Below are 24361 nucleotides of genomic sequence, written 5' to 3'. Positions count from 1 at the left end.
TTAGACAATAGCAAGCTAAAGGAGTCAGCAGCTAGGCAACAAGAGATTGCAGATCAAGAATGCAGCGAATAGGCATCTCCCTTCAAAGCATGCTTCGGTTTCTAAATCATTGAGCAAGGAAGGGTATAATCATGAGCAAACATGCATTCCTTTCTCCTCCCCTCTACCTACAGTCGCTTCACTCTAAACTCGACTACGGAAGAAGCATATTACCAAACTTCTGGGAGTAAACTATCTATCGAAGATGTTTGTTTCATTTCACGATGCAGAGAAAATGATTATCTTTCCACGTGGTTGGCATTAAGTACGGAAGTGGAAGAATATCTGTAGCATTTTCAACAAGATCTGATGGATCGGTCCAAGCTCTCAACTTTAATGCAAAGTCAAAGGAAATTGATGATTTCTGAGAAAGAAGCTAGGACTTTAACCTCGCTTTACACTCATGCTTGCATCAAGAGCATGATATCAACTAGGAGCACTCACTCATCCCCTAGCCGAAGGACTAAAGTTAACATAGAGTCTGCGGAAAATGAAGAAGCAACTAGAGTTGGTGATCTGTTGGACGGGAATTTGCATCGGAAAGTGAACTCACCCTAAATATCTGCCAAACTGTTCAGAGGACGTGCCATGGGAGGATACGAGAGTACGCGTTCTACACCATCACCTGCAAGCCGCCCAACTGGCTGAGGAACCTGCAAGTCTGTAAGGCTTCAAAAGACTGCCATTATGTGTCTCTTGAGTCAGGATTCTGTACGTTGTGTTGAATTATCTCATCTACCAATCTCTAGGATTCGATTCGCTCGTTATTCTACAAGAACCTAATTTTTTTGATTTGAAAGATCATTTCTGCAATAGGTAATCGTTTGCAGCAGTGAGAACCTGTGACAGCAGCAATTTTAAGGGTGATGTCTCAGGAAGAATAAACACTTTCGCTGTCACTTTGATACAGCTTCCGTACCATTCACTGGCTTTAGCAACGCATACAATTGAGATACTACTTAAATTTTATACGCTGCTTTTCATTTTCTCTGCGTTTAACTCAGGCCTCGGTGTTGGTGGCGGCATTAAAATTCATTTTGTAAGTAGAAAGGCACTTTGCTGTAATTCTTGTAAGTTCCAGATCCATATAGTCATTCCCCGTATTCACGAAAACAGCAAAACGTCCAAGAGACAAACAGTCGTTCAAAGTGCTAATTGTCCCCAGAAATGACGATTATCGGCGTGAACTGGAAGCCAACATAATAAAGCCCACAACTGATGGCCATCAATAGGTTAAGCCACTCCAGTGCCTCACCGTGATTAGGTGTTCCAGCAACGTTTTCTGCTTGAAGTCTTTTGATAGTCAAATCTAGAATTTCTCCTTGGCTCGGATGCCTCTCGCATAATTTCACTGAAACCGCATTTATGGCACAATCCGAAAAGTTTTGATGCATTCAAATAATGACTAAAAATCTTTTGCGATGTTTCCTAAAGAAGGAGAGTAGGTGTAAAAGATTTACAAGTTAGGAAATAAAGGGGTGCAGAGTAATTCAGGGATTCGTGACTTAGAATAAACAGAATCCACGTCAACAATGCGTGAGTTAGCCAGTAGAGATTAAAAAACCTCCTATATTGAACTGACAGCTCAGATTTATCCACTTGATATGACGCAACCCATAATCTTCTTTTCTTCTGTTTTAATAGTCAGGACAACTAAATTAGTAGGAATAAAAGCATATTCTTACACAGAACTAAGGTTTAGGTCTCCTTACGTTACACAACAAGGGTTACACATGGAACAGTTTTGTCTTTAGGATGAGAGGAGGCAAATACTACCTCATCCTCACCATCAACCTTCAAATTTCCCTACTTTAATTCGTACTAGAAGTGCTTACGTCCTATTCTTGACATTTACATTTGACAATCATATGAGAAGTAGGTTGAGCAGTTCTTATGTAAAACGAGATAGTTAAAGTTTATTTGAGAAACAAAAACACCTTGAAAGCCGGAATTTGCAGCAAGGTTTGCGTTTAGTATAGGCATAACAGCAAACCGAATGGAGGTCATTTTGAAAATTAACATATTATGAGAGGCTTTTTAAGTTTTCTCGTTTTTTAATAAAAAACCAAAGAAGTGTTATTGGCTGTTCTATACGTATTTCAGAGTCTAGTTAAGATTTGCTTTGCTATTCCACTTTAAAAGGCACTTTTTTGACTGATTGACTAGCTTTTACTCTGCAATAAGAAAGCATAAAATTTGGGGTATATCACATCAAGTAGATAGGTCTTGATTGGAAATGCCTGGCTTTCAGCTATGCACCAAACACAATGCGACCTCAGCCTTATGGACAGTGATGCGCGTTTTATTAGTATGAGGTAAGTGGAGAAATACAAAGACCATTTTTATCAGAAATCAGCCAAAATGTACTTTGCAATGAATGGCAAAGTCTTATAATAGGCACAAAATTGATGATAAAAAATCAGCAGTTTGATGTTTTTTGCTTTGCTTTGTTCCCACCACGACTATTCCACCATCTCTTTGTTTCTCATGTCAAGAACTGATGAAACCTGTTTTGCGATCCCAGGCTAGGAGTACTACGTCAATAGAAAATATCCCATCCTGTTGGTAGCACCAGAGGGCCCTTTTAAACATAATGCACTCCGTTTTTTAAGTGAATTATCATCAAAACTAACCTTCATGCAATTCCTGGGTGGTACGCTCTCCTTCTGAACCTTTAAACTGGATGCATATTTATTAGAAATATTCTACAAATTGAGTTGAACCAACTCAAATTGACCAAATTTCTAAAAGAATCGGAACTAGCCAAAATTAGTAGAAAAGAAAAAGGTGTTTTTTTGCAAGAGTCTACCTACACCTTATGATAATTACGTGCAAAGAAGACCATACACTTGTGATCTTCCTGCATTTCAGGGAACTACATCGAAAGTTGAGGCAAAATTGTTAAGGGCCTGCTCTTGACACAAGTGACGTGACCATGGCCCTTCCTACCATCATGAAGACTCAAAAATCAACAAAAACAGCATTTTAAAGTGTTTACTTTATTACAATTTCTACGCAACAACATAATTTAGATTTCGAGGTCTAATAGCACTAAAAATGCATTTTTGGCATTAAAGTAAACATTTTGGCTTAGTTTTTCCAACGAATCCAAGTCAATTCTGAGAAAAAGAAAAATATTTGAATTCCTTACTATAGTCAGCAATATAATGCTACAGAAGCCATTGCTTTTACAGAGCAAAAGCGTTGAGAAGGAGCCCAGTTATTGTAACACACATTGCGACACAGAGGATAATAAGATTGCGCTTGCCCTTAAAATTAAGAGAGAAAATGAAGGTTAAGATTCAAGGGTGGGTAGATAATGATAACAAACCTTGATCTCCCTAAAAACGACTACACCCACCAACGTAGCAATGAGCGCCGGACATGTAGAAACAATGGGAAATGTGATAGGTTCACCCAGAGCAACATTAGCGATGAACCATGAGGACTGGGCCAGACCAAAGAGAATGCCACTAAGAATGGACGGCAGAATTGCCTGCTTAGCTGGGAACCAGGGTCGGTTGCACTTCACCAGAGCATAGACCACAAAGATGATGGTAGAAGCCGACCAGATTCCCACAAAGTAGGCGAAAACGTAGTCCAAGCCAGCTTGACTGGCGCCCTTTACCATACTCTGAATGTAGATAGTGGGAATAAAGGTGTTTCCATAGATGGAACCAGCCACAATGGCGAGAAAGACTCCACTAGTGAGGTGGAAGATGAACACTTTAAGTCACCTCTTCATCCAAGTTTAAAAAGATAGGAATTAACTAACAGGGCACGTCGAAAACCAGCGGGTAGATGCTGGATCAGAACACAGCCACAGGGGCAGCATTTATGTCCACCTTCAACATCCAGATTTGAGTTGCCTTCTTCATTGTCGGATATCTTATCTGCAGAAGGTTTAATAACGACACAGAGTGCAACACTATCTATTAATGATGGCGTATTTTAGTCCATCTACCTTATAACTGCAATCGCAACTCCGACGTAATTCATAACCGGTCTTGAAGGTATTTTAGGTGGGATTCCAAAGACACCGAACCTATAATTAAGGGTGACATAAGTGGTAATGTTGCGGAACGCCCTAACTGTTAAGCAGGTCTGAAGACTCACCGACTGGTGGTAAAGCCAAAGAGCATGTTGGCGGTTGACCAAATTAGGGTGCTAAGGCTTAGGCCAATCGATTCGATGATGACCACAGTCAGGGAATTTCCTGACAAAAGGACTGTGGCGTTCCTTAATAACTAACTTACCAGCAGCCCAAAGAGCTCCACCAACCATAGCGAGAGGATAAAACACGGGAACTCTGTAAAGAGTACCAACGATCAACTGTACCGCAATCCCAACGATCAGGACTCCATTGCACATGAGCCATTGACAACCTAGACCTACAAAAGTGACTTAGAACCAACGCTGCGTCTACCATCCCCCATTTTGAACTTCTTAATGGGTATGAGATTGGTGCCAAAACATATAGCACACACGAAAATAGCCGCCCAACCCCCTGTGGGAGTATTCAGCTTGGCGAAGATATCGACATTCGTAGCATTATTCATTGTTACACGTACAGAGCAACAAGTAAAGCAAAGTCCGTTGAGATGGCACCAGCTCTATATTACCAATGGTCTGAACTCTGCTTAATATATAGCCTAGCTAACTGAAATTTGTCATGTGCAGAGGTCAGATTAGGCCACATGACATGGCCGCGATCACGTGTTTGGGATTAGTCTGGAGATTTAATAATACGACAACGTTTAATGCACTAATGATCGGATTAACCTTGAGATCAGGCAGTGACTGTAACGGGAGGGAATGTGAAATGGCAGACAGATAGGCGAGCCTTGTTATCTGCATACTTTATGTAACTCTGGCAGCTACCAGTGGAGTTTTTCCCCTATGTTTCCATATTACTATCACACAGATGTGCAGGGGCAATTTAATGAAATGCTAAGCATTGAAAATGAGTCGGCTGTAACAACAGTTGCTTGCTTCGAGTTGTATAATTTGTTGAAGATAAACAGGCTTTCAATTCGCTGACATCTGATTTATAAATGCGGTAGAGCAGTCGATGCACAACGAGTCGTGATTCGACCGCACACTTGAGCTCACGGTCGAAATGCTGAAGTGCTTTGTCTGCTTTTCTGCCACCTTTCTGTTAGCTTACTTGTAGCTGTCCTTATTTACACTCAAGGAAGGCATTTCTAACATCAATGCCATTTAGATTGCCAAAATAGTATCTACAGCCCAGCAGTTTGGGCAGATGGTTGTGCAGCTGGGGATTTTACAGAAACATTCTATACGAAATTTATCAGATCCTAGCAAATGCTTAATTTCTTTGCACCTTAAAGACGTTCAACTTGGACTCTACTGTCGCTAACCTTGATAGAAAAAGAAAAGTGGGTAGCCGAGAAGAGTAATGGAATAACTGAAATGTCTGATGAATACGATTGGGCAGAAAGAGGCGCACATTAAGTAGGAGGGAGTGGCGCCGCAAAGGGGACAGGGAAAAACGCGATGAGAGATTCAAAGAAGGAGATGAAGAGTAAGGAGATAAACTAGGTGAATGACGGTTCTCTTGATGAGAAAATAAATGATCTTAATGGAAGGAGACATCGGCAATGGGGACTATTTCTGGTCCGAATCGCCACACTTGGGGGAAATCTATGCCTAAGCATAACAACGATATAAACACCAAAATTGAACTGCTGGTTTTATTGAGCATGAAAATGAGGCAATGCTGGTTTCTAACGGCAAGGTGTAACACGCTTGTAAGGTCTTCTTTTTGGCTAATGTAACACCTTCGCAGTGGAATTATTAGTGACATTAGCTGAGTGACATGTATTCCTTATCATCGTGTGGCACCCGCTTGCAAGGCCAGCTCTGTGCAAAAACAACAGGATAGAGGAGGAGGGCAGGTGGGTTATGCACGGTCTGAGGAGGGCGAATACTTTCTCCTCATTTGTGCGCTACCTAAGAGTCGCAAGTTATTTGATTGAATGTGATGCTCCGAGTCCGCTTACTGATTGCGCACGCACTACTCAGCATACTAGAAATAAATTAAAAAGGTACTTCATGGAATAAATAGACAAGCAGATTTCCATGCATCTTAACGAAATGTAGCACAGAGATTAGTCCCTCTTGTATGGCTTACGTAGAAGACAAGATGCCTTTTGCATCGTCACCCCGATAACCTTTACTTTTACTCAGTACTAAAGACATTTTTAACCTTACTTCGAGATAATGTTTGCGTTCTCACTCGCCTCCACCTCCGTTCTACCTCTTCTTTTCTTCCTTTCTTTCCTTCATTTAGCTTACGGCTATAGACGGCTGGCGCATAGGACACCCAAGTTGCCGATGAAGAGGGACACCAAGATGTCTCTTCCACCACTGGATTGGTCTACTTGAAGGATCAGCGTTCCTTTTATCTCCAGTCAATGAAAATTTGCATCAGGGCGAGAAGGCACCAAACCGGTGGCATCTAAAGGCTTGGCTAAAAGTACACTACAATTACAGGCCGTACTCTGTGGAGTCGGTGGACAATGTTTACATTGACCTGATTGCGAAGGCTCGTTGCCAGGACACTGTAATGGAAGTTCTTGCCTATCGTCACTACCTATCTAGTGCGCTGAGTAAGGTGGCCACCCATGCTGCTAGTAGTGGCATCTAATAATCGGTGACGTCTACTTCCAGCGATCCTATCGAGATGTTAATGGAACATCAGCGGGAGCAGCTGCTCGATTTTGTCGCTGCTCTGGCTTTTTCTGGCAATCCTGCCTATGCGAATTTGATTATTTGGGCTTCTAGCTATAAGCAAGCGGAAGCTTCACCCTTTATATCATCCAATTATCAGAAATCCAGTGGAGAGGGGAGGGGCGATCAGCTTAGGTGATGGGGGGAGATGAAGAGGGTGTCTACAGGTAACAAAGCTTTCTACTGGCATAGTATTTAGACAACACCGAACGATTCCTTACGAAACCGAACATAATCAGCAAAAGTGCTAGTGAGATGCAAGCTTTGCTGGGCCAAAAAAAGCGGTGGTTTCATAGTCTTGCAGCACGCAACTGTTCCAAGGGACATGCAACTAATGTCGTTGCGAGACAAGACAAAATAAGAAGGGAGGAGTCAAGGTGTGACTGACTTACAATTGTAAACCTTTACATCTACGTCCGTGATTATCGGCCAGAACACGATCAACGGATCGGCGGCAAGTTTTTACACAAACGTGGGAGGGTTATATCCGCCATCAAGATGTGAAGCCGCAGCCGGATGAGGCATCGTCATCAACTGCGTGTACGAAACGATGCAATGAGTAACCAGTAAATAAACATAGTACTTAACCAACAGATGAACTACCAGACACCATCCAGATGCCTCTTTGTAGGCTTTAAAGAACGGCATAAAGCAGGCGAGCCTGGTTGGCGCCTCTTCTGAACTAAGACGGCGGTCCGTTGGCAACGATGCAGAATGAGGCAACTACACGATAACCGAAGAAATCGTCGCTACCGGCTTTTAATGTGAAGGAGGTAGTATTGACGTCTCCACTGCAGAAAAATTCACCGCTTCTTTGTCTATTTATCATGGTTATCATCATTTTGCCGCAGTACCTCCTAGTTCTTCTTCTCCATTCTGCTATTTTGCCCCTGCTTTAAACAGCGTTTTGCATTCTACTTCCTCTCGTATTCGTACCTCTTTCTTCTAACACGTATACAGTAAAGAGTTTCAGCTTTTTAATCTTTGCTTCGGTTTCTTCTAACTCTTCGCCAAAATTGACCCACATCCAGGAAAGATAAAATTAAGTATTTACTGGAATCTGGTAAGTTTTATATTAGTTGTTTCCACTGGGTTTTCTTCTTGCTCATAAACATCTCTAAAAACTGCTTTTATGGAAGCTTCTCTTTTGGCAAACTTCATGTTATTGTTGCTAAAAATATATTTCCTGAACAAATAACAGCGTCTTGTCACTTAATCAACAAAGTAAAGCTGACGTTTTGTAATAAAACTCATGGGAAATAAATTCGCTTAATGAGCTTTGAGCAAGAGATTCCTCACTACTGCAAGTCCAGCTTCGACCCTTCTTCTGGCCGGAGTTTGTTCATTAAATTTTCGATGAATCACGGAAAGTGTTAAAGTGTCCATCACTCAGACGATGAAATTTCCACCTACCTGCATACTGACTTACGTAAGTAGTATGCACGGAAAGAAATAATTCTGCATCATTTTATCCACCCGTAGTGATACCTAGGCGAAAAACACAGCTTCGTTCAATCAGTAGTCTATTCTGTGGTAAGTTTAGGCCAGAAGTGGTTGTCTTACTTAAACATCAATTGAGATGTAGACTTTGGAAAAAAGTCTCACTTATTTGAGGGATTTGACTATGTTGTCTGAAGCAGGATGTGTGCCCTCCCCTATCCGTAGTAGTGATTATTTGGCTGTGGACTCAACGACGATGAAGACGTCAATTGTGATTATCACCACTGTTTTATCTGTCTTTGCAACTCTTTCTCACCTCTCCTTTTTGCAGTGCTTGTATTGTATAAACAGACAACCCCTCAATCAGACCTTGTTGAGTGACCAGTAATGTGACTATTTGAAAATGTGCAACCATTCCTCAAAGGTCCATGTTACTTAAAGTTGACTCCAAATGTGAAGTAGGTTTGGTGGGATGGAATTCTAAACAACCGAGGATGCGGTCATTTTTACTCATCATCTGGTGCTTTATGTAAGGCAGCCCAGAGGTCCAGTCTAGGTTGCAGCCGACACAAAGACAAAGGGCTTTCGCCACACAAATGTCATGGTGATGGAGAGTGAGGGTGAAGCATGGCCAACCACGGGAGTGCTTATCGTGTGAGACCAATGAACCCACAAGACAATGGTTGGGGCATAACTGAAGCGATTAGTGCATTCGCTGCCAGTCTTGGACAAAAGACAAACAACAATTCAATTTTCAGGTGATTCCCTTTTTCCATTACACTAATGGCTGCTTTTTAGAATTAAGGCATTTAAACGCTCATCAGCAGCCTAGATTGGTCCACTTCAACTCTTACTGAAGGCATTTTCGACATTTCTTTGCTTTATGCTCCGTTTGCAGTACCATTTTGCTCTAGCCGAACTATAGACAAGCCTAATCTTTGCAGTGCACCATGACTGCATTCTAGCTCAAGTTATATACAATGCTGGTATTCAATGTCAGCTGCACAGACTACTCATTTCCTTACTCGTCTACGATAGATAAACTCACTTTCGTTCTCACTGCTTGCATCAGTCTTTTAAACAGCATCAAGTGCGGTTGTCACACGATGTCTCAAAAAAACCACCCTTTCTTATGCACTCATAAACTCACAAATGGTCACCACCGCCACTACCACTACATGCTGTGTAGTTGGCTTGGAGGCCAACCACACCCACGAATGGCACTTTTAATGAAGCTATTACGACACATGAAAGACTAAGCGATGCATCACAAGGCAAACACTCTCGAAGTGGACAAACGCTTTTAGAGGGCGATTGCCATCTACTACTTACATAGTAAGTACTTAGTTGAAGTTGACAAAAGTAGGCACTTGAGTGACACAGAAAGATGGGTAACATTAACGCAGCAAATGTGGGCAGGGTGCACCACACTCCACATAATAGAGGGCAGGAATGGATGGGCTAGCAGTGTCATTCATCCCCAAAGAGATGAGATCGGAAGCAGCGACGCAGAACCAGTACTCTCAACTCCATGTCCTTAACTCCGGCTGTCTGCAAAAATAGTCAAACTTCCGTCAAATGAGTCTTAAGAGCACACTCGACCGAATAATCAACCCCAAAATGATGTACTGTCAAGAATCTACTGGCGCGCCCACCCGCCTCAAATCCTTTCCTTAGCTCCATCATACACCTCTCGTCATCATCTTGCAGATGGCTTTAAAGAAACTCCTAAAGTCGCACAATTAAATATGGCCCAAACTGAAAATAGTAACGAGAAAATGACTTAGTTCGGTTAGTTCAACCTTGCGCCTGACAACGAACCAACTTAACCTGTTAGTTCCAGGTCCTGTCTAGCGTCGCATATTTCTTTTGTTCCTTACGTAATACCTGCCTACCCTCTCCAAAGCAGGCACCTGGTGATGTTTCATCAGACTTGCAGAAGACGGCAAATGATAGGTCAGTAGTTACTAGATACTCTTTTAAACCTCGAAAAACTTAGTGCAAAGGAATGAAACTACTACCACTACACACGCCTTTAGATAACTCCACTTTATGTTTATCAATGCACTATACATGGTTTGGCATTACTATGAGATGACTTTTAGATTTACACCTATACCCGGTAGACAATAACGTTTGCACCGTATGTGAACTAATTCAAGTCGAGTAGACATGATTTTATGTGGTAGGTCACGTAAAACATGCTTTTATTGGTAAATAACTGATAAACGTTCAAGAGAGTTTTAAATACCATCGCAAGGCTTGCCTACAACTCGTATTAAATTACACGAAGTTCCACTAAAAAGAACTCAACCACAGTGGCATCCAAGAATTTGGTTGGCTTAATTCTGACGCATGAGAATTCGCTATGACTTTAAAAACAAACAGTATCAGATCTATAAAAAGCCATTCCTTTGCTTATAGCTCAACCTCCAATACCACAGCGTGTCAAATCTGAACTTAGGGGTGGGTGGTAACTGATGTCTTATGTTGTACGCTTCAGTAAGAAAAGATCAACACAAAACCGATCACTGGCCTTTAAATTAGCGATGTGGAAGTCCATAAAAAATCAGAATACCAGGTGTTCAATAAACACGATGTATGCTACCGGCACGAAAATTACAGTAAGTCGGACAATGCAGCTTTACCATGAATTAACTGTGCAAAGATTTGTGGAAAAAGGTAGAAGAAAATTACCACCCCCAAAACATTCATATCAACCAAAAAATTTAAGCAATCATGGAATTAAGTGAGCCTTAAAAAATTAACAGCCAGATGATTCAATTTAGGGAATTTCGTAAAAGTGAGCATGAACATAAACTGCAGTCGAATTGTTGCACTTTCTAAAGTCAAGCCTGGTCTTTAACCTCAAATATATAAGTGCATAAACCTCAAAAATCTGAACAAACATAAAAATATGCAACTACGGAAGTAGAATTCTTCAAAAACATTGGTGAACTTGATAATGGCGAACAAACCATTAACACTTTCATTAACCTTTTTCCTTGCACAAATAATATATTTAACTACTGGACTTAATAATTTTTTATTGTCACTATAACCTATTATTTTTCGCTCAGTCATTTTTATTTGTTAATTTTTGGGTTTTAAGAATATGTCAATTTGTATATTCAAGGTCACCATGCGCATATGTAATGAACTAGCCCACCGGTTCATCTCCTGCATGGCGATGGGGTTTTCTAGTGTCGTTTGGCTTGTATTACGACAGAACAGGGGAGAGTAAGTTCTCAAGGATGGGCAGCTTTTTCTTTGTTGATCCAAATGTTGATAAAAATGGGTTGTTTATGCATTTGCGCACCTTTCTCAAATAAATATACAAGAAGCATTGGGAATGCTATTTTACCATACATAAACGTGAAGTATTTGAGGCCAGAGGTAAGTCGGAATTTTGTTCATCTTCTTTTTTGCATCTTTCGGTTTGTTATGTTTTCGCACATTCTAAAGATCAAACCTACTCGTTTTTTCCAGGATTAGGGTATTTTCAATATGCTCACGTTTTCAAGGAGCGATTAAACCTGTTATTCCAAACAACTCGAAATCGATCTTTTTGTTGGCTTTGAACTACTCTAGAACAAATACACCTCTAGCGGGAGTTAATGCCTGCGTCATTTCCCTGGTGGTTAATCGGTAGATGTTGCCTGCTCTTTTAATGAACCCCGCGATTGCTGACGTGTCACATCTGGAAGGTCTGGGGCTTTCTACCTAAGTCACATTATGTATCATTAGCGTTCATCGTTGTGATTCGGCTATTCTTGTGGGAGAACACACCAGCGCAGCCACTGTTTAGGAGACTGAAAATGCTTGTCCAGTTCCCATTTTTGCGAATAGGCTGATTAAACTGGACTATGGGGTTAACATTTTATCAAAGTGATTTTTTTCCTAATTTTCTGGTCTCGGTTATCTTTCTAATTGCATTTTTTACGCTAAGAAAAGGTTTTTATGCTCCTCATAACTATTCGTCTGTCCCGCCACACATACGTGAGATAGATTGTCTGCTTGAATCCCTCCTTTAAACGTCTTTTCAGTTTTTGCTGCGAAGGTCCTCCTACGCAACTGCATTACTAGTCTTGATCGCGTACCCGTCCCTAATTTAGTTGTTAAGTCCAGGCACAAGTGATGAAGTTTACTTTTTTATTTATTAGTTTCCACTGATTTTGCAGTGCTTGCTGAACTTAAAACGCTGTATTTCGGGGGATTTTTCGAAATTACATTCGGAAATGTATTTGGGCGTAGCGTTGTGTGCTTGTGATGCCTCCTACTCCATCAAAAGTTGTAGTTCCCAGTCGTCGTTGGGAAATGACACCTCTTAGATAACGTTGCCTCAAAACTGTGTAGGCACGTGAACACCCTCTTTGTAGACACATTGATATCTTATTTTACGAGAAACTTGTCCTTTGAATTTGGATTAAAATGTCTAAATTCACCAAAGCCACCGGAAAGTTGTGTTAATTCCACGAACAATCTGTGGTCTAAACCTTAAAACCTAATTTTACTACGAAAGGCAATTGGTGTCCAGTACATTCTTGCTACAGAACATCGTCCATTCGGCATTGCCCATTTGACGTGGGGCGCATGCATGCGGTTAGTTGTTCTCGTGCACCACTCCGTACCCTTATGTCTGATACTCCTGAAATCATATTGACCTGACCTTGAATTATAATTAGTTACACTTCACCAACATGGATCGCTTAATCCTTCAAATGTGAGTAAGACTGCAAATGTGTTCTCATGTTGAAATACTACCAAGACAGTAGTGTACAATGGGTAATTAGTATGGAGAGGTGTGGAAAGAATTGTGGTGGCCTTCAAATAGGCTTTTGGTTCAAGAAAACACTTTCTCGATACTTTCCTTTCGTTTTCGATTGAGTTCACGCATGGTTCTATCGGTCACTCCATCCGTCCCCATAAGGACCTTTGAAATGCAGCCTTTGTATTACTTGTACTAAATCGGATTTCTGCCTATGAAGCAAATGGATTTGGTCGTTTCGCAGCTGTTGTTTCACAGGTAGCAGCTTTCGCTGTAGACAACTTATTTATAAAAGCAATTGGCGGTCAACATTGGCGAAAAACTGACATTTATCGGCACTTTTGGGTGGCTGTCAACTCCGTACCTCCCCATCACCCTACAGGCGTGACTGCTGCCTTAGCATCCGGCATCCTTTCGAAGATGAGCTACGTGCTACTGGATTGTTTAATATGTAGATGAGCATCACAAGAAGTTGACTAATATTGATAGTGTAGTTATCGCAACAAACCTAGCAGTTGATAGCTGGCGCGTAGAATGAGGGGGATAGACGGATGGAGGAAAAGATTATGGATGGTGGCTGGAGTGATTTGGGATTTAGTTGTACCACAGTTATCGCAAGCTGTTAAATCATTTTTTTGTGCGGATGTGGCTCTGTTAGCAAAAATAGTGTACCTGAATTGCTCTATTACCGATGTTTATTTTTTCATCCTTTTTATGCGCTTTGTCAGACCCAGCGAAACAGGAATTAGGCGAGCCTGCATGTCCGTTGGATAAATTATCAGTAAGTAGGCAGGTCTCCTCGTGAAAATTGTCTCGAATCATCCTTGAAAAAGTGGTGAGGCACCTGACTGGAAGTGGATTTATTGAAGGGAAAGCAACTTGTACATTACACTGGTATTATTGGTGGTGCGAGGTGATACAGTGGGAGTGAGAATTGCTTTGGACAATATTCCATAGTGAATCCTCGTCGCCTTTGAATACATAATAAAGCATGTCATCAGGAAGGTGGACATATAATTGATGGAATACCTAGGGTCAGTGTATTAAAAGGCTATACAGTGAGGAGCGGATGGAAACGGATTTTGTGGGATATTTTAGTTTGACATAATTACGGCAACTGAAACTAATTGAGTATTTCCTGTCTACCCGTGTAGGGACGTGTACAAAGCTGGTCTGTTTGAACATGGAGCGAAGCGATTGAATGCATAGATTGAAGAACTCTACTCCAAACTAACTAAAGGCGCGTCACACTATCAAATTGCAATGTTGCCCTCTGGAAGACATCACTGACAACCTGAGATCAGTGGAGGTTCACTTACTCACTCTGAACGGCTAGCAGCCTTCCAGACCGCAGCATCAGCCGGCCCTGCGATGCCCAGTCCTGATCCCGATTTATCAAGTCTTACCATGGCTCTAGCTTCAGGAACATCTGGTAGCATGATAGGTGGTGTGACATCCCAACTGAGGCTGTTTCAATGAACCCACATAAATCCATTTTCCCACCATCACCACCGACAATACGACATAAAAGCAGTGATTCCGGTAGTGTTTGGCAGACCCTTCATTCATCACCACTACTATTGCAGGTTTTGCTAAATTTCGGCTGTGACATTTCAATTCGAGTATGGACTTGCACTCTAGCCTTCCTGATTCAATTGAACTTATTTGTTTTTTTTTTGGTAGGATGACTGGTTTGCTCATTTATGTGAAATACAGTTTTCCTTAATTTTTGTACGTTTTATCAACTTCTTTCTTGCTTGTCAAGCACGTATATGTGTACTTTCCTTAGCTATTTCATCGTGGGCTCTATGCTTCTCTAAATCAATAAAATTGTTTAAATTTGGTGTGTCTGAGCTGAAGTGTTGTGTATTCACCTACTTTGCGGTGTTGATTTTGCAACCGAATTAAATGTCCTTCTTGGCCACCCACTGATCGGTTGAGTAGTTCAAATCAGAGCTGACCTACAGTAATTCGACGAGTCTCATTGCCTTATTTCAGAGGTCAGACGCACTACCCGCGTAACTAACGTACATGGAACATCGAGTTTACGGTATAACCTGGATTGTTGCCATGACTGCGGAGTCTACTGAAAATTAATGAGTAGTTCGGTTGCTACTATCTCATCGGAAGAGGTGGCACGGGTGGCAGCAGCATGGACCTTTTTGTTAGTCTTGGGTTTTTTCTTTAGGTTAGTTAATCCTGCGTAGGATTGAATGTCCTTAAGGTTGATAAAGATGCTTAGCCTTAATCATGACTAGAGGGCTGAAGTCATGTGTCATACCGGTTTTTTGCTCATGACCTATTGAATTGCCCTCCCATAATTGTTTATCATGCATATGATTGCTAAAGGTAACTCTCAAGTCATGATGCCAGGAAATCATCCGCCCTTTTTCTGTTGTTGGATTTTATTATTTTGTGTAACGAGGCGAAAATTCCTTATCGGTTGTAGAAACACTTCGTAAACAGACATTAAAGACGCCCTTCAAAGTTGTTCCGCTGAGGAATTGGAGGAGTTTATTTCTCTCCTCATGGAGTACAAAGCAAAACTGATGTTGACTAAATGTGCTGATTTTGTAGGCAAGTAGACGGTGTTCCAACAGTAAATTTCTCGTGGATAAGCTAACAGAGGAGGAAGCGCGGAAACAGAGGGGAGTGTTTCTGGGTCGGAAGAAGGTTGGTGTTGATGAGGATACACCATTTCAACGTCATTCAATCTATCCCCTTGTTCGTCAAAATGGCAACGATAGCTTCCATGTATTCACGGCAACTTTGGTGGATCCCTTCAAGCCATCCAAAGTAGCTGTTATTGATGGTTCGAATTGCCAAATGGAGATTGAAATTCTGCAAAAAATGGTAGGCGTTTACTCTTTCTCCTTAATAGTGACTCCTTCCTCAAGGGTTGTTACGGCTATGCACCAGAAGTTGAGGCGAGGAGGAAAGAATGCGCGAGTCCCTCGAAGTTGTTTTTGTTCGATACAGAGGTAGCTGGTTTTTGACTATTTTGACTGGATTGTGTAGATGTTTTTTCTGTTGCATGGGTTGGGCGTGCTAAGGGTGAGGATCCCGAAGAAATTCTTTGAAAAGACAGTGCTGATTGAAGGTGGTGAAGAGAAGAATAGAAAGGTAGATGTTTGGTAGTTTGGGTTTTGGTAAAATGATAAGTTTATTAAGTTAAGTTTACTAAATTTATTCACAGGTGTAACTTTCTGCTGCCAAATCATCCACAAGTGATCTATGCGTAAAATGTCAGCTAGTTAATCCGGCACCTTATTAGCTTTCATCCCTTTGTTAATTTAGCTATCCCTACTTTATTTACGAGTTCTTCAATATAGCAAAATTTGTAATTTTATTCCGTATTTACCCATCCACCACTTCTAACATTCCTTATTCTTCTATCCAATGTCCATCCATCTCGAATCCATTCATTCATTCATGCATCTCCGTGTACTCTCATCCAGCTATCTGGGCTTTGTTCCTTCCATCTATTCATCCTAATACCACCTATCCATATGTCCCTCTCTGAATGCATCGCTCCATTCGCTTTGTCTCCATCTATCTATGCTCCACGCATTCTGATTCCATTTGCATATCACGTGCCCTTGGCTTCTTTGTCCATCACCAGTGAAGGTGATAAATTAGCACCTTAAATCTATTTGTTTAGGGATTGGGTGAATTTGCTTTCACACAGATGACGGGAGCCAGTTTTAGCTTTTCTTTTTGTGATTGTAGTAACTGATCAATCTTCAAATTGTTTCTATTATTGGTTTTTGGCCTTTTGCTCTGTTTAGACACCCACCCATCACCTTTGGGACCTTCTCTCCTCTCCTAGCAACCCCAGTTCAGAGCCTCCCTTGGCGCCATTTCATTTTCGTTACGCCGCTTATTTGTACTATCGCTCGAGGGGATGGATTGTGCGACCCTCCTTGACCTTGGGCGGTGTCGACTTTCTCCTCTACGCTGAGTCGCCTTGCCTGCGTCATGCGGCCTACGCGGTTATTGTGATGTCGGCATCCAACACTCGCTCAGCCCGTGATATTGCTGCACACCTACGTGTCACATCATCCGTTGCCAAGGTGGTGAACGCTTTCAACATTAGTGCTAATGTGCTTGAAGGTTGCATTATATACATTTGTCGTGCTCTCTTTTGCATTTTAGAGGTTAATTATTGCAGAAATCGCGGCGCCCACAGTGGAGAAAGGCGAAGGAAGGCCTTGGGAGAAGGTTAAAAATTATACAATTGAAGAGACGTTGCTTTCTCGCACAACGGATCTTGTGTAGAGCTTTATGTGCTGTTTGTAAATAAGTATTTACTTCCTTTAATTAATAACCTCTATGGTACCGTCAATTCCATTGATCTGAAGAGATGTCAATAAATCCTTCCAACTGATACGAGTGAATTCTGGATGATTGCCTCACTAGCTAGCTACAGATTGCTGTCGAATTGGCCTTTGGATTAACGCGAATGGGTTGAGTTGGTTGTTGTCGGAGGCTGGCCAATCCATGATGCTGTGGCACTTAGGAAGGGCGGTACGGGCGAACGATGCCACCTCCATGTTGAGAACAGTGGTGGTAGTCCACTCCTATATGGCCCAAAGTGGGTGGTGGTTTTGGCTGTCAAGCAATGGCAAGGGTGTAGTTTTAATTCCACTCACTTCCTCATAGATTTACGTTTCTATCACTTTTTTCAATTCCATGTTGTTTGCTGTAACCTTACTGTTCGCCTTTTAGTTTATTCCTGTGCCGCATCGGTTCAGTGTTTTATTTAGCTGAGTGTTCAAGTCCACAGACACGTCCCGGTGAAGTGGCTGCAATGCCACTGCTGCATGGCCTGCGGGCCATGCCACCAGTCCCTCAGCTATCTCGTGCATCACTGACGTATGTTCTTTTATAGTACCCTGGCTGATTGCGATCTCAGCTTTCAAGGTAGACCTGGTGCACTACCTATGTCTGAATAGGCATTAATGGACACAGATGTGACAATAGAATTGGCTTTAGCTTTGTCATCTAATCCCTTCAATGGATGATCGAAAACTACACTTACTACCAGTTATAGAAGAATGGCAATGAGGACAGATGATACACGGGAGTTTTTAATAGTACAAAACTCGTACATAGCTTAAATTGGCAGGGCTCAAAATAACAGGATGTGGTAACCACATTGTGTGTAATTCTTTTGTAAATACTTTTAAATTCAAGCTTATTTATGCATTTATAGCAGATTTAAATGAAGTTACTTTACTGCTAAACATATTTGCGGAAGTTGGTGTGAGGTCCATTGCTGTACTCATTCTTAATCTGTGTTGTTTCCTCGGTAATATAGCCTGACTTTTGGCACAAATATATGCATGCAGTTGTACTCACTCGCATACAGATCCAACTCTTAATGCACTTAAAGGCAAGTAGCTCCGATTGTTTCATTTTGTGGTCTTAATCTAAACTAACGAGGGCATGCCTTTGCTCACAGCGAATGAACAATGTCGGATTCGGAGGGTCTTCTTGGCGATTTGGAAACATAGTTTGGGATGCTCTTTTAGTCCCGCCTTAATAGACGTGCAACCCATTTCCTTGTGAAATGATACAGCCGTCTACTAAAGCAGCGTATGCTCAGGTGCATCAGTGCCATCTGCGCCTGTGAAGCCGGATAGTTCACACGTGATTGTCTCTTCTCCACACTATGTGGACAGTTTGCAGGAATCCAACCCTTTTGTTAGAAAGATTACACGTGCACATGCTGAGTGTTTGTCTTTTGACATTTAGATAAGTTTTTTTATTTATTTTATTTTGTTTATTTTTTTTATTTTAAGGCCGAGCTAACGACTAGGTAACTAGAAAATGCAAATGGATAATTTTGTACTAAGACTTTAGTGTGGGGGTAGATTTTTGTCTTACCTCCGGAGGGAGACGATCTGATAACAGTGTGATTTGCAGCTAGCCGATTTGCTACTTGACCACATCTATTTGTCTCAACTTTTCAGTTGATCACAGTACCATGATGGTCAATCCCAGCAGCCGCCTCATTATAATCATTTTTGAATCCCTACCGAACTTCCTTATGAGATGAGGAATACTTGTGAGAAATGCATAAATTTTTAATGACAGCAACCATTTTCTTCATGCAATAATTAGTCAAATGTCCCGATGGACTTTTCACTGGGGCAAGACCCCATCAGTCATAACATCTCGCAAGAGTTACAAACAACTTCTGAAATAAACTTACGTATTTTCTTTACAAACTACACAGAGAAGGGTCACACAATCCCTCCTGTGTTGGTATAGCATATACAACTGAGTTAAGATAAAACTTGCCTTTTAAGACAATGAAGGTGGTATCTTTAGCAAAAGCTTTATTTTCTATTCATCTTTCGGAAATTAAGCAAGTGGAATTGCTTACCTAACTAAGTGCACATCACGAAGTCGCAAAAAAGTGCTCAACACGTATTGTCGCGTCCTTAGATCTAGCAGTTGTGGATAGTACGGTCCTGTTTGCTGTATTTCGCAGCTATGCAAACATTTTCTCGAGAGCATTCAAATTTTGGAAGAAATTACAAAATTGCAGAAATACAATTCACTATTACATTGAATTCCCCTACCTGGCTTTAGCAAACGTAATGCTGAGCTAAAATGCAACAAAGAACATTTTAAATGTTGGCTATTTCAAGTATTGCCACACTGTTGATGGTCAGGAGCGCCATCTTCACCTCTTTTGATTGCGTCTACTTTTGAAATAGAATCACCATCGCAAGATTCGAAATAAAATCCTGCGACATCCACAAATCCTTCCACAGACTTTCTACTGTCCTTGCCAATAAAGAGTACTAGTAAAGAATGATTTAAGCAATGATGTGCCTTTGAAGTAGAACTTAAGAAAAGAAGAAAGCAGGAAAAGAATTATTTCTTATGATAGATGTTTGAAACCGTCTGGAGGTTGGCAGCTGATAGCTGTGAAAGAAGGAAAGTGCCAAGAAGCATTTGTGCACTATTATAGCCCTGTAATCATGAGAACAATTGCATTCACTTGACATGACCTCTGGAGTTGAAACAAGTCATTGCATTGAATTGTACCGAAAACATAACTTTGCTAGTTATTGAAAATGCTATTAAAGTTTGATTCAAATTTCCTTATACTTTCGTTAGTGCTTGACGCTTTCTCAGAAAAAAGGAGGAATGAAAGTGGGTCCTCTTGCACATCTCCAAGTTGCTACCGTTACCAGCATTGAAAGTGCCTGTAAGACCGGCTGGCAAGGCACCAGCATTGTCTGGTCGTTCGGACGACTCCGCTTTCACTTCTCTTGATTGTTATCCATCTTAAAGAAGTGGCGACAACGCTCGATATGCAGGCTTAGGAAGTCAATATACCAAGCCGCGGGTGGTGTGAAATGAGCTTATTCCTCCACTTTTATCCATTCAATTTTATTTCCTTCATTCTAGACGTCAATGACCAAAATGAAAGGTTCGAAAAATAGGGAATTTTATACCCAACAACTCATCGACTGCAGTGTGGGAATACAAATATCTTGGGAACCGGATCTACAAAGAAATACCTGAAACGTGCCCCATTCAAATGGCACAATATGTTCTCAATAAGCGCGTCTTCTCCATCAGAGTCCTTCAAACCGACGATAGATGGGAAAAAAAAACAACAAAAAGGCCACTCGCACAAATAGAGACACACATAATATGGCCTAGCCCGTCTTCCTCATTACAAATGAACCAGATATCCAAAATCCATTAACGTTCGAGTGGTGTTTTTCTCATTAAATTAAACACATTTTGGCACAAATCTTTGAACAAGAACAAGTTAATCAGTTTTGGGGTTAAAAATACATCATACTGGAGGACAAAAGAATCTGGTTTCCATTTTAATCGACAAAATCTTTCTGTAAAGTGTAAATTATCTTGTACAGAGGAAGCAATTAAAAGGACTCTAGTAGTTGTAGCACACATGGCGATACCAATTCGGGAGACTGGAGAAAATTAAAGTAGATGAAACAAAGGAACTGCCAGACCCTGGAGTAAAAGAGATGGCAAAATTGTCTGTCTAAAGGAAAAGCGTGGTTCTTTAGGCGTGACTGGTTTGCAGGCTAACCAAATAACTTCACACATAATTGACAGAGATGTAGTTCAAACTATCTCACCTCTTGATTGCCTTCGCTCTAGACGTCCAATAAAAACCAAGTCACCAGCTCTCCATTTTGTGGGTAATACCGAGGTAAACTATGTTTTTCCAGAAGAGTAAACTTTACAGTAGCTTATTCGCTTTAGGGTTGATTGCCTTTTCCGTCTGTTAGCGTGGATGAGGTAGCAGTGTATTTAAGCAGAAAGGAGATTACCGATACTGACAAAGCAATGTTGGGAAAAGTTTTCATTTTTCTTTGAATGCTCGTAAATCCTCCAGAAAGCACCTTATTGCAAATGCAATCTTTCACGAATGGAGTGAAATCATCCTGTCTGTTCATAAGTTCTTTTACAATTGTGTAGGCGCCCAAGACTAATTTCGCCATCAGGACAAGTGATTAGGTAAAATCATTTTTTTCAAATGGTGAGCATTCTATTTTCCATTTGTTTTCCACTTTTATCCTATCCCTCATTGTTTTCAAAGTAGGCTTTAATTTCTCCCCCTTTTCCTCTCCTTAAATTACGTCTTGCCGATATCGGCTTTGGCGGATAAAATTCATTGAATCTAATCACCGACTACTGTCCACCTTGATCAGTTACAATAAACTCCGCATAATTGAATGACTATTTTGTTGAACTTTACTGAGGAAATTATGTGAGCAATCTGTTTTAAGCTGTTACGGCTATGCGCGCGTTAATTAAAGATTGGAAGAGTCGGAAGAAACCCTAATAGAGTTGGTCAATTAACAAATTCCTTCAAGAACCAGTATCTAGTCCCAGAAAAGTAGAATTCATCCAGCATAGCTTCTCTACTCGCGTATGCTTCTTGCCTGATTAATAAAACAGTCGAGTTGCCTGAGTAAATTGCAGACCAGTCAGGATAAAGTATGGCTTGCATGCATCCAATGGCTAGTCTGACCCACTGCTAATCTAGAGCTTCCATCCCCTTACGTTAATAACAGAAGATTCAACAAAACAGTTATCACAGTAATAGCAGAAAGGAACGGAATGCGATCACCGCAGAGGCAGTCAACACACTGAGTCCCTGTCCACAGTGTTCATTTACCTCTGGAACACTGAGTGAGGTGAAAGAGTTCGTGATAAACGTATGTAGGGTAGCATTGCCATCAGAGGGGGGCCGGCAGTAGAAGCAGCCGAATAGATCGTCATTTCTTCAAATCCCGTCTACGAGGTGTGTCCCAACTCAGCACCCTGATCTCACTTTTCGGGACCGCCACAGTTCGCATCCTCTCATTTGTCATATTCTGTGAATATCGATGGCTTGAAACAGAAAAGAGGATGCACAAGTGCGAACTCTCGTATATTCCCTTAAGATGACATGCAGCAGGTGTTATCTCAAGCCGCACATATGAACAAAACATTCATAGTGTGACATCTACCTTAGTACACTGTCAAGAAAATGAAGGTTTGGACCAAGAATCTGCAAGCGGTTGCTGCAATTTCTACTCTATCCCTTAAGAAAAGCAGCCGATCTCCATTCAAATGCATTTGTGAAGGCATGTACTGGAGAACTATCGAGGCCGAATATTGAGACAAAACGGATCCTTAGTACAAATCGTATGTATAAGAAGTTCGTTCATGCCACTCCCAAAAATTTTAATGCATCAGTTTACACCTTGAAGTGCATAGGTCCGTGAGAGGTGTTACTTGATACGTAGAAATAATAGCCGGCATAAAAACTGCCAGCCAGTCAGCACTCTACTCGTCAAACTACCGGACGCAATGGGACCTCGTGGACGGAATGACTGCAGTGAGTACTAAGGTTTCCTCGTCTAATGAGATGCAAAACCTGCAGAAATCGGCACTACAGAAAGTTTTAGTGCATAGTTCATAGGACGGTAGAATGTCAGACAGTACAGGAATACAGTTATTCAGTATCTAAAGATTAGTATTTGCACTTTTAGTCTTTCAGTCTAATTGAGAAAACAAAATGACCCGCTCTTCACTTTATTGTCTTATCCAAATTCCCAAAATAACTTGATGTTTTCGGAGATGGAATTTCTATGCTGAAGGCCTTAGATTAAAAAGGGCTACGAAAGGTGAACATACTAGGATGCATATGATGCACTAAATAGCTTCTTTCACTGTGTATAAACGCGAAATATGCACTGACAGTTCAAAATATAAATAATACATAAAGCACACAATGAATTTTTACACATTTGCTTGTAAGACAAAAGAATTCATGGGTTTACTGTGAGCACCTTCGTGTGCTAGCGATCACAAATCCCTAATTTAGACTCGTCGTCACCTCTACTGTTGCTTGATAGCAGTATCATACTTGTAAACGGCGCTGCTTGTACGTGTTACTGAGAAGACAGATAGCTAAAAATCTATGCCATCTTCATGGTCATCGAGTCTCAGTCTTACTGCTAAGCTAAAGTTAGAAGTCTGCTCAACTCACCGAACAGTTCAGGTTATTCAGAAGGGAGTACAGACTCCCTGTTGCAGGCGGCAGTTACATGGCGCTTGACAAAGATGATAGCAGTGGTGTTGATGGCGGTGGTGATAACAGTAGATAGGGATTGCGGAGGCAGTGCTGATGGTGCTAGGAGTGAGGAAGATTGAGAAGGAATGGTCGGAGATGTGAAAAGATAGGTTATGAATTACAATGTTGGGTAAAATCTTGAGTATAGAGCCGACGTTGCTGGCAGAAGTGTGAGGAAGATGCTGGCAAGCCAATAAAAAGCTGCTGCTACTGTTATAGGGAGTGTTGGACCAAGGCAAGATGTTGAAAGAAGCCTCGGGTACATTGGGTTGGTATTTCGATAGATTTAATAAAACAATAATAGCATCCTCCCTTCAGAGTCATAAACAGGAGAAAATGGGCAGACAATGAGAGCAAAGTGGATTATTATATTTGGTAAAAAAAAACATTAGCAGACTTACCCCTGATATTGCAGAGGAAAACTGCACTGTCTGTTCCTCCCTAAGGTCAATGACAGTCCTTCCGGCATTGTTGTCGAACAGCGCCATAACCAGATCTAAATTATTAATGTTGGGATTTTCTACGGCGTTTGAGGTCGCCACTGCCCATCGACCTATACAAATAGGAGGTATATGCGGAAGGCTTCATACCCGTATGCGAACGGGTGTAACGTTACACCCCATCCAAATACCCCGTGTTGTAATTGCAGTACAAACAAGTACAAACACCCGCAAAACTACCGCGTTTGGCGCCGTCACTGGTAGCATCACCATTCGCAGCAGTTCTACCACGACTAG

General features: G+C 41.3%; 3 protein-coding genes across 3 annotated transcripts; 2 read left to right on the top strand and 1 right to left on the bottom strand. All coding sequences in view use genetic code 11, as the record gives it.

Annotated features, from left to right (window-relative positions):
* Positions 1 to 3227: 3227 nt before the first annotated feature.
* EGR_09249 (Transmembrane protein) lies at positions 3228 to 4598 on the bottom strand (the record flags this gene model as incomplete). The annotated part of the gene is made up of 7 exons (XM_024498498.1): positions 3228 to 3308; positions 3371 to 3743; positions 3815 to 3967; positions 4004 to 4084; positions 4156 to 4255; positions 4296 to 4430; positions 4466 to 4598. 7 exons carry the CDS (start codon positions 4596 to 4598, stop codon positions 3228 to 3230), a joined length of 1056 nt encoding a protein of 351 aa, XP_024347088.1.
* A 6776-nt stretch (positions 4599 to 11374) lies between these two features.
* On the top strand, positions 11375 to 14209 carry EGR_09248 (hypothetical protein; the record flags this gene model as incomplete). Its single annotated transcript, XM_024498497.1, has 2 exons — positions 11375 to 11472; positions 14155 to 14209. The coding sequence occupies 2 exons, from the start codon at positions 11375 to 11377 to the stop codon at positions 14207 to 14209; spliced, it is 153 nt and encodes a 50-aa protein (XP_024347087.1).
* A 162-nt stretch (positions 14210 to 14371) lies between these two features.
* Positions 14372 to 17955, top strand: EGR_09247 (tRNA-splicing endonuclease subunit Sen2-1; the record flags this gene model as incomplete). Its single annotated transcript, XM_024498496.1, is given in 8 exon segments — positions 14372 to 14447; positions 15467 to 15581; positions 15601 to 15853; positions 15898 to 15981; positions 16019 to 16123; positions 16789 to 17113; positions 17767 to 17875; positions 17892 to 17955. 8 exon segments carry the CDS (start codon positions 14372 to 14374, stop codon positions 17953 to 17955), a joined length of 1131 nt encoding a protein of 376 aa, XP_024347086.1.
* Between the last annotated feature and the right edge of the window lie 6406 nt (positions 17956 to 24361).

This window comes from Echinococcus granulosus (genome assembly GCF_000524195.1).
Source record: "Echinococcus granulosus chromosome Unknown EG_S00139, whole genome shotgun sequence".
Classification (NCBI taxonomy): Eukaryota; Metazoa; Platyhelminthes; class Cestoda; order Cyclophyllidea; family Taeniidae; genus Echinococcus; species Echinococcus granulosus.
The sequence above is the reverse complement of the archived record's forward strand: the minus strand, read 5'-3'. Positions and strand labels throughout refer to the sequence as shown.